The following is a 10,653-nucleotide window of genomic DNA, read 5'->3' as shown; positions in this document are numbered from 1 at the left end:
CCCCCTGGCTCTGTACCTGCCAGCACACCACGCCCTGCCTCTGTGCCTGCTGGTGCACACACACTGCCCCATGCCTGCTGACATGCATGCGCACACATGCGGTGGCATGCTCTGTGGTCCAGGCATGCGGGTGGTGCTGGAGCAAGGTGTCACAGGAAAGTAGGGAACCCCGGGTGGGGGGGCTGGGCTGCTCAAGCCCACTGAGGGCTCCCTCTGGGTCCTACTGCCCTTGGCTCCAATCAGCTTTAACGGGGAGCTGGGGCAAATAAATATTAATTTACTAAATTATTTTTAGGGCTTCCACTGGCCAGATAGTAAGGTCTGGTGGGCTATATCTGATCCAAGGACCGTATTTTGCCCGCCTCTGTTATTGGCAGTTTTGAGCTTCCCCATTATAGCCTATGGGCAAAATGTTGAAACTGTCTCGCTGTTTCAGCACTGTTTCGATGAAACAAGACAGAACAGGCCTTTCCAAACAAAACACTGTCCCGGTGAAATGGAAGTCAAAATGAAATTGCTGTTTTGCACAGCCCTAGTGTCTATAGATTTGGAGGCCAGGAGAAAGCTGTTTATGGCATATGTCAGCTCTGTAGGCAACAGACAGTGAGGAGATGACCAGAAGAGCAGAGCAGAGGAAGGGTAGGGGAAAGTTCGACTTCCTCTAAAATTTGTACACACAGGGCTGCCTAGGACCCAAGGGCAGAGACGCCAGCCACTTGCCTGCACCAAAGTCAGAGAGGCAGGATCGTCTGCTTCAGTACCATAGGTATGAGCTCTTGGAAACTTCAGGTTTGCAACCCTGCCATCTCAGAGCTGCATCTCCATCTATTTAGCTGATTAGGTTAACTACATTCTTCTAACCTTAACAAAAATTTGGTCAGGTCCTTGGACCCTCTGAAAAGTTGCTGAAGTAGCTCTTGGCTGGGCAAAGAGTAGGTGTCCTTTCTTTTTTTTACATACCAAAAAAATATATGAAATGCTGCTACTACGAGAAGGGGCTGCTTCTAAGCCAAGCCTTCTGCTCAATAACTGGTGTAGACAAGACTTTTATGAAGCAACTTACTCCACAAAAGTGCAGCCAATCTCCACAGCAATCCTCCTCACTTCTCTTTTAAAAGGCAACTTTCATCCATTCTACTCTGCATTGGTTTAAGGCAGCTATGCTTGGGAGAATAAACCAACAGAAGCCACTTACCCTGGCATCATATTCAAGGACAAAAGGGGGGAAATCGATTTGTTCTGGGGGTATGTCTGTGAACAACTGTTGAAGGCTTTCTACATAGTGGATTTTGTCCTTTAGCCCTGAGACGGTAAAGGTTGTGAAAAACCATGCTGATACCTAAAGAAAGCATAGAAAAGAATTAAGATAGTGTTATTCCAGTCAGTGAAATTAATCAAGCTTCAGCATTAAGGAAAAAACAACAATAACGTTTAACAAATACACCACTTAGATTACCAATGTGTTGCTGTTTAGTCATTTGCTTTTTAGTGCTTATGCTATGAAATTAACACCTTCAGTTTCCAGGCCAATATCCTGATTCCACATTTCAGTTTGAGCTCAAAATTTGGGCCCCAAGTTGGTTGCATCCTTGAAAATAAAGTAGTGTCCCTATCCCTAAAAGTAGAGCATGAAGCTTCAAAACAAAGGAATTACACTTTTTGAGGGGTTCAAAATCTGTACACCAGTTGTTGTCTATCTTTTTAGATTCAAGCATGGACAGATCTAGGATTCTGAAAAAGGGGGGTGCACATGGTATAATGCATCACTGCACATTACACAATACATATTTTTCTTCAGGTAAAAGAAACCAGAAGCTTTACTAACAAGCTAGGGGCCTCAGGCTATATTATTCCATTTAAAATCAAAGCAAAAACAAATACAAGCATGTTTAGAATATGCATTAGTCTGATATATCAGATGTTTCGTATTAAAAAAATAGAACAAACCAAGCAAAAGTAATCAATATAGTTTCATTAGTCCTGTAGTCATTAGAAGCACGTCTACATCTCTCCTTTAGTTTCATAAAACTGAATCAAGCCTTCTTGAGCATCTTGACAGAGCATCTTGACAGTGCATCCAATAATTTCACTGAAAATTATTTCCACATTTGAATATTTTTTAAGATAGAGTTAAAAGCAGTCTTCAGGGCTTTGAAATAATTCTACCAAGTAACGCAGCTCCTAAGACACAGCAGAATTGCAGAGGAAAGAATAGCATGATTAGTGGAACATTATTGTCTTTAAAAAGGAGAGAGAGCCATTAATATCTGTGGAATATAGAGTTTAGAAGGAATTAGGTAGATTACAATGAGCCATGAAATCAAGTGACTCCCTCACTTCTGCCTGAACAGAAATGCTGCTGCCACTGCTAGACAGTTTATTTTAAACTTTGGGTGGATCAGGAATCAAAGGGAGGTTCAACTGCACTCATGGCACCTGTAACAGGGAACCTAGGGCTCATTTTATTATAAGGGTGAAAGAGCAGTCAGGAGAGCCTCAGGAGGGGAAGGCTGCTCATTATATGCTGTCAGACAGCAGGTCCCCAGGGATTTATCTACTATGAGCACCTACTGCAGCTGCTCCACTGTAGTACAATAGGCTAGAGCCCTGCATGGGGACAAGATACTATTGCAGCACTGTCTACCAGCAGCAAGCTACCCTAGAGTTAAGTCAGTAAGTTATATCAGGAAGCACCTGCAGCCAGCCCAAGAGGTCAACTGACCAGAAAAGGGCTGGGCCTGGGAGGCATGTAAACCCAGATCTAGAAGCTGAAGGGGAAAGATCTCTGCTGTGAAATGGTTGTTGCAGAAGGAACCCCACCAAGCCTGAGAACAACAAGAGAGGAGCTAAGGGCTGGTAGGGAACAGGGACACTGAATGAATGGAGGTTTTTAGTAGCCAATTAGTGGGTTTAGATTTGAGCTACAGCCAGTGCACTTCTATTGTGTTTGAGTTTGAACCAGTGGACTGGATGGAACAAAGAAGGGAGAATAGGAGGTCCCAGAGTGCCATGGAGGCATGTCAATCTGGAGCTGGCCTAAGAGCGAACTCTGTCTCCCAGCAGGAGAGCGAGACAGACAGAAACAGGGCCAAGGACTCAGTGCTTGAGACACATGGAGTCCCCGGCCCTAAAGGGGCAAGACCCTAGCCCCACTCTTGGGTCTAAATTATTAAATTACTACAAAATCAATAGATAACCAGCTTAGTAGTCATAAATAGAGGATAATTATAAATGGATCCAAGTCCAAATAGCAGGTGGTTTTGAGTGGTGTCTGATGTGCTGGTCTTGGGTATGGTACTGTTCAATGCATCTAATTACTTGAATACCAGAAAAGAGAGCATCCTGTGCAAATCTATAGGCGATACAAAATTAGGAAGGATTGTAACCACACTGGAGGACAGAAGTAGAATTTAGAAGGATCTTGATAAATTGGAAAGCTGGGCTATGGCCAACAGAACGAAGCTTAACACTAACAAAGGCAAGGTGCTACACCTAGGGAAGAATAAAATCAAAAGCACAAATGCAAACTGGGTGATAATTGGCTGGATAGTAGCACTGCAGAGAAAGATCTTGGGGTCTTGATGAATAACAGACTTAACCTGAGTCAGCAATGTGATGCAGTGGCAAGAAAGGTGAATATGGTTTATTGGGTATAAGACGTGGGAAAGCAAGCACTGGTTAGGCCTCATCTAGTATTGTGAACAGGTCTGGGCTCTGCATTTTCAAAGAGATACAGAGAAATTATGAAGCGTCTAAAGGTGGACAACAAAAAGTGATAAAGGACCCAGGAGGCAAGCAATATGAGAATTTGAGAGTCAGCTTGCAGAAAAGGCAATTAAGAGGGGACATGATAACAGTCTTCAAATAGCTGAAGGGCTGCCATAAAGAAGAAAAACACCTCTCTCTCATATGGCAAGTAGCATATGTAACACTGGTTTGAAATTGCAAAGTAGATTTAGATGGGATATCAAGAAAAATGTCTTCACTGTTAGAACAGTGAGGGTATGGAACAGACTGCCAAGGGAAACTGGAATCTCCTTTACTGAGGATTTTAAAGAAGAGACTGGATAAACATTGGTCAGAAGTGATTTAGTAATAGTAACTCCTGAAGCATGATATAAAAAAAAAAACAATAGTTGGAAGCCCAGGAGACCCCTATATAATGCTTTGCTTGGAGACCCTACTAACTATGAAACTATCAGGAGACAAGCTCTGCAACCCAAAGAAAGTAGAAGTTTGGAGGGGACCATGCTCAGCAGCATGAGAATGAAGCAGAACTCCAAAACTGGCTTGTTTATGAAGGAAGATTAAAAGGAGCTGGGATAAGTTTATAGAGGGGGTAGGAGTATGGATAAGGTGGTTCCGGCTGTCTAGTCAGGGTGCATGATGCAAGAAGTTGCATTTGCAGTCACCAGGCTGCAGAGCACAGTGGAAAGTGTTTGGTTTGCCCATGTGTTTGGGCTTTGCTGGTTTCCACATGAGACCAGGAAGGAATGTTTTCCCCCTACAGTTGACTGCCTGTCCCTTGGTGATCTCAGTTTAAAGCCCTTTCCAGAAGGTCTGCCATTCTAGCTGAGAAAACCTTCTTCCCCTTCAGTGTGAAGTGGATGCCATCCCTTTCCAACAGGCTGCTGTCTTTGAATCGTGTGCCGTGGTTGAAGAAGCCAAAGCCCTTATGGTGGCACCAGCGCCAGAGTCTTCTGATCACTTCTTCTATGCATCTGTCCCTCCTGTACCCATGACCTGTAACTGGGAGGACTGAGGAGAAAGCAACCTGCATCTCCAACCCCTTGAGCCCAGCCCCCAGTAGTCACTCATGACCCAGCCAGGATTGTTCCTAGCCATGTCATTTGTGCTTACATGGATGAGGAGCATGGGGTAGTGGTCAGAGGGCTGGATGAGTTTAGGATTCCTTTTTGCCAATCTCTGATACAAGCCCCTGGGAGGCAGCAGACCTCATGGGTTAGGGAGTCAGAGCGGTAGATTGTTCCCTCTGTCCCCCTCAGGAGGGAGTCACCCAACATGACCACCCTGCACCTGTTCTTTGGGGTGATAGCTGGCTGCCTTCCCTTCTGAGCTGGTGCTTCTGACTCTGGTGGTGTTGAGAGAAGTGCATACTTGTTGCACAGTTCCAGGGAAGGAGCGACCCTGGTGCTGCATGCCTTGGGACCCAAGATGACCATCTTCCAAGCAATCACCACATGAAACTCCTGGTCAGTCTTGTTGTCCTTCATGCTGCCAGGCTTCCATGCTCTTCCCTCCTCATTCTTCTGGTGAAGTGCCGGGTAGTAGTCGATCTGCTTGTGGGCCCTGATGGTACAAAGCCTGCTCACCCATGTCTGGAACTCCCTCACCTGGCACTCTAGAGACCTCACTAAAGAACATACCCCATAAGTGGGTATCACCTTGCTCCCATTCCCAGTTGCTGGCAGCCATGTCAGGCAACCCCTACAGCCTGGAACCATAGGCTCTGTCTGGGTGGAGGCCTCAGTGGTGCAAGGGGAGGGGGGAGGGTTTTCAGCAGCGAGAGAAGTAGGAATCTTTGGGGTACGATGTGTTCCCACCATTGTATGGTTAATAGACTATGCTACTACTGAGTTCTTGTCTTCTTGGGCTCGCTTGTGCCTCTCTCGTGTTCCCTTCTGCACTAATTCACATGCCAATTTGCATACTGGGCTCAGAGGGTGCCTGTTTGCGTGGCTCCCTGGGGGGCTGGGCTAAGTAGAAGCAGGGGCGGGGTAGGAATGGGACACGGACACGTTTCCCTCCTCAGCTTTGCTCAGCTGCCATTCCACTGCTTAGTGTTTTTTTCTACATCTGTAAGCAGCCACTGTGACATTTGGGATGAGGAAGGATTGCAGTTTGTAATGCAACAGAAAGGAGAGAAGAGAAGGAATGCCTTTGAGGAGGCCAGTTAAAACCTTCAGTTGCTTATTTTCCTGTGAACTTTCCAACTTTGCCAGAAGCTACTACTTTTTTGGTCAGTTCCAAGGGAGACCACAAAATGGAGCTGTTTATTTCCTGTGTCCTAAACTTTGAATCACAGCAGTAGTTTTAGTATGAGCCCTCAAGAGGTGCTGAAATAGCAGCAATGGCTTTTGTTAACATTTTGCATTTGGAATTTCTGTTTTTAGATGCAAAATTGGGATTCAGAGCAGCCTCATCCCTTGAGTCTGACAAGATTGAAAACCATTATGTTAGAGGATGCCACAAAGCTGACACTGGACCAACCTCAGTCTTAGTTTCTCAAGACTTCCAGTTTACTAGACAAAGACCTCTGCTGTAACAGCTAATTTCTGCTTCCATTCAGAACCTAATTAATGAGGCTGTGGGCCAGTCTAGTATCATCACTGTCCGTCAACTATTCATTTGCATGAGCTAACCAGCAATGCAACTTTGACTGACAACAGGCAATGGACCAAGCTTCTCCACAGGCCTTGTCAGAGTGCGTAGTGAAACACAAAGCAGACAGCAGTAGAGCACACAGGGTCCCAATATTAAGGCAGGCAAGGAAAGGCTAGAGCAACCAGTTGTGCAAACCTGAAATAGCAGCATTCAAATGTGTATCAGTTCCAGAGAAACACTGATTTAGCAGAAACAGCTTCATGGTTTAGAGTCTCTCTTTCATGTTCCCCCTGGCCCCACTACCCTCATGCCACAATCTTATGCCCTACTCAGAAGTTTGCTTTTTGAATTTCTATATACTTTACCTTTGAGCGAAATGTTGGGTGGACAAAGTACAATGCCTTCAAATTTCTCTTGTACCTGGTTAATAAAAAAGGGGAGGGGGCAGTTAGAAACAGCTGAAAGTGTTTGATGATATCTGCAGTCTTACAAAACTATGTGCACAGTTAACTCTGACCCAGTCCATTTAAAGCCGGGGCAAAGAACAGATACCCTAACACTAAAAGTAAAAACGGAGTACAAAGTTCTCCTGGATCATTATTCTGATTAAAATGTTATTAGATCCTCTATTCTGCTGTACAGACAGTGAAGGTTATACAAGTTACAGCTACTAGGGTTGTTTTGAATGCTCCTCCTGCAGATTAAGTGTAACTTTGCAAAAATATAGCACCCTCATCTGCAGCTGCAGATAGGAGTTAGAGAAAAAGGGCTAAGGTAAAACAAAACAAACAAAAAAAATAAATAAATCAGGGTTTAAGCATGCTGTCATCTTGAATGAATACATAGCAGGTAGACTGCAGAACAACGCAGAACCCGAGCACACAAGGAACGGATCAAATTCCTGTTGCACTGTAATTCTCAGAATCTGCAATAAGCACTGCACAGATGTCTATGAATTGCTTAGGTGGTTTGGAACGGGGGGGGAAGGGGTTGGTGGAGAAATAGATTTTGCTTCTGCTGGTTTTAAGTCTCTCCTGAGCCTGTGAAATTCTCCCCCAAAGCAATCTGTATTAGTTTACAAAGGCAAGCATGAAGCTAGATAAATAAATACAATCTATTTATTTTTGAATAGAGAGAAGAGCAGACAAAATGGTTCTCTTGAAATGTGTGACCCATACTTACTTGATGTCAACAATGTCATAGAGTTTTTTCAGGAAGTTAGAGTCTAGCTGATTGTAATCACTTGTGAGCGTGTGAAAATACACGAGGACGTACTCTTTCACTGTGATGTGGTCCATCACATGGATGAAGTACATGATAGCCTGAGGTGGGAAGACAAGCCACATTTAGAATTTCCAGAGTCCTATTTTGTTTTAATATTTCCTTCCAATGTTTTTGCTTATCCATGAACCAAAAAATAATCCTAGAAAAGGATGACATTTCATTTCAATTACAAAAGTAAGTTAAGCATTCATGTTTGGGAAATCTAAAACCTGGGTTTAAGTTATAGCTATTTGGAGGTTCCTACAACTAACCTTTAGTCTGTCTTATGCCCTTCATGTCCATCTACTTTGCAGGTCTGAATTTCTGACAAGCTGCACAAGAAAAGTTTACCTGTTACGATTCCCTCCTTTACAGTCCTAAGTAGGGTGTCCCTGTATATTTTGAAGAACAACGAGTGGTCCTAATTAGTCTGCTTCCTCTCCACTTCAAAAAGATTCCACCAGAAAAAACAAATATAAAGCTTTATGGAAGATGAATGTTCACGTAATGTGCCTATGCAAGCCATATCTACCTGAGCTACTTATAGGAAGCTTTTGAAGAAATGTACACCTCTACAGACACCACCTTAAAGTTAGAACAGAACCTTCGGGTGCTGGATGTGAAAATGACTTAACAGGAATTGCTTTTCAACTTCTAACTAAATTAACTCTATAGCTCTATAATTTTATATTAGGTTCTTGCCTTTTCCATGTCTATCAATGTGACAGGAATATTTCTTCCAACCACCACCATTACTGTGCGACCACAGTTATCCACACCTACAAAAGCAAAAGAAAAGGTTGTGGGACTCGCTTATCTGACCCAATTATCTGACTTTATTTGGTATTTTTTAGAAGCACCTCAAAATGAATGATTCTGAGTTTTTGAAATTCCTCTTTTAAACTAAATAACAAAAATTCAACCTACAGAATTTTATGCTTCAGCCAACTGCTAAAAGTTGAAGAAGTGTGCAAAGATGCACTTCTGTATATGGTACTCACCTCAGTCCGAAACAAACACTTGCATTGTATCCTGGAACCCGCAGTACTAAAAAAATGCTAAAACTCTATTAAGGACAAGGAAGGCTCCATTCAATAACACTTAAGTTTCAGCAATTTGCTATGACTGCTCTCTGCTTAAAAGTCTCCAACTTCAGCTTTATCAAGACCAAAGTGGGCATCTTATTAGATGTGTAACCCTCTAACATTGAAGAGTTGGTAGACAGGAGTTTCCTACATGCTTTTTAAATGCAAATGATAAACAAGAGACTTACAAACCAAGAAGGAAGGGGCAGGGAAAGAGAAGGGTGGATGCAAGTCCCATAGGGGGACAAATATACCTTTTCTAAAGAGTAGCAACTGAACAAAAGGATTTAAGTAAGACCTATTATTTTTTAAGCAGTCTACTTCTTCATGTTTACAGGGTGGAAAGGTTAATTTGGACTTTTAAGGAATCTTAAAACATGACTTAGCTGGCATGTATGAAACAAGATCTCACTCAATGTCAGCAGCAACTCACAGCCTCTAATGCTGTGAAGAATCTCATCCAACAATAGAAGAATCCCATCCATCAGTAACAGTTGCATTTCTTCTGTGACATGCCTATCAAACATCACTGATAATTACTGCTTTTTTTCTTAGCCTTTCACTCATGGAAGTCCATCCCACCTGAGAGGGGGTTGCTGCATGTAATTTTTAAATTTGCAAGCGGCCTCAAGAACATTAGTTATGAGCTGCTTTGAGGTTTACTATACTTCTGTACCAAACTTCAACCAGAGGAATCTTTTTCTACAGCTAATAAAGCTGACAAAGCTGATACTTGGTCAGTCAGCTCTGGTATGCTTCAGTCAGAGTCCAGGAAAATTATAATCCCCCTTAACTTCTCATGGGAAAATGGACTGGACTGCTGAAGGTGGGTGGCTGCTAACTTTAAAATTTCACTGTATTGTACTTTACACTGTACCCAGCATTTATTGGAAACTCCGTTTTCTGGGATTGCCTCCTTCTTCCCTGCATTTAGTCAGTCACCAGTAACTTGGATACTCAATCCAACCTACATAAAAAGGGCTAGAAGCATGAGGCCTGGAGTCCTAAACAGGAGGGAAAACAATATATACAGCAGACACCAGCACATGAACTGGTCTTTAGATAAGCAGAAATGTCAAGTAAAAGTATAAAAGTATGCTTGGACATTCATCATAAAAGAGCTACATTTCCAAACATGTCCCTAGTTCATCACCAGGGATCAGGGTTTTCCATTTGCTGCGAAAAAATGCAGATTCTTTCCTTTAAAGGAGAAAAATGTTGGAAATTGCAGGTTTCTTCTTGCAGGCTGGTAGAATTCCAGCCTGCAAGGGGCTGCTTGGGGCTAGGGGGAGCAGGAGGAAGGCTATCATGGGTAGAGGGCACCACATGCACGAGTACACGCACACATGCAGGACAGCCAGACAGCACGGTGGTGAGCAGCTGCCGCAGCTCCTTGCAGGTAAGTCTATAGTGGGGGTGGACATGGGCAATGTGTCGGAGGGGTATGGGGGTGGCACATGCCCCCCAGATTTCTGCATCCACAGCAGGCATAGGGCTGCAGTCTGACTGGATCAACACAGGCAGGAGCTGCCTCTATGACCCAGCGGGTAGGACCCAGTGCAGAAGGGCAGAGCAGGGTGGCAAGTCTCACCACTGTCACCAGGACTCCCATGTTAGCTGTGCTGCAAACAGTTCAAAGAGTAACGAATCAGTGGGTGGGGACAGTGCTGCCCTCACTTCCTCCTGCTGCCAGGTGCTTGCACACTGGGCCACAGCTCTACCCCAGAGGGGTGGGGGGCAGTGTGGGTGGCCTGAGGGGAGAGGGGGCAGCAGCTGGTGGTGAAGTGAGGGCAGCATGGCTGATGTGGGGGTCCCAGCAGCAGCGACAATGAATCTCACCATCTTGTTCTACCCTCCCACATGTTCCAGCTGCTGGACCAGCGGTGGCTCCTGCCCATGCCAATCCAGCCAGATTGTAGCTTCACACCTTGCTGTGGGTGCACAAATCTGGGGGACCATG

The 10,653-nt window shown here is 44.2% G+C and overlaps 1 protein-coding gene across 1 annotated transcript in view; it reads right to left on the bottom strand.

The window, feature by feature from the left end:
• Positions 1-10,653, bottom strand: part of GDAP2 (ganglioside induced differentiation associated protein 2) — a 36,152-nt gene that overhangs the window by 4,016 nt on the left and 21,483 nt on the right. The window contains exons 11-14 of the mRNA XM_019548672.1: positions 8,311-8,387; positions 7,528-7,667; positions 6,711-6,765; positions 1,196-1,339 (exon numbers count right to left, since the gene is read on the bottom strand). Of these exons, the coding sequence (XP_019404217.1) occupies positions 1,196-1,339; positions 6,711-6,765; positions 7,528-7,667; positions 8,311-8,387 (416 nt within the window). The remainder of the gene's footprint in view (positions 1-1,195; positions 1,340-6,710; positions 6,766-7,527; positions 7,668-8,310; positions 8,388-10,653) is intronic.

This window comes from Crocodylus porosus, unplaced genomic scaffold, assembly GCF_001723895.1.
Source record: "Crocodylus porosus isolate Cpor-Errol unplaced genomic scaffold, CroPor_comp1, whole genome shotgun sequence".
Lineage (NCBI taxonomy): Eukaryota > Metazoa > Chordata > Crocodylia > Crocodylidae > Crocodylus > Crocodylus porosus.
The sequence above is the reverse complement of the archived record's forward strand: the minus strand, read 5'-3'. Positions and strand labels throughout refer to the sequence as shown.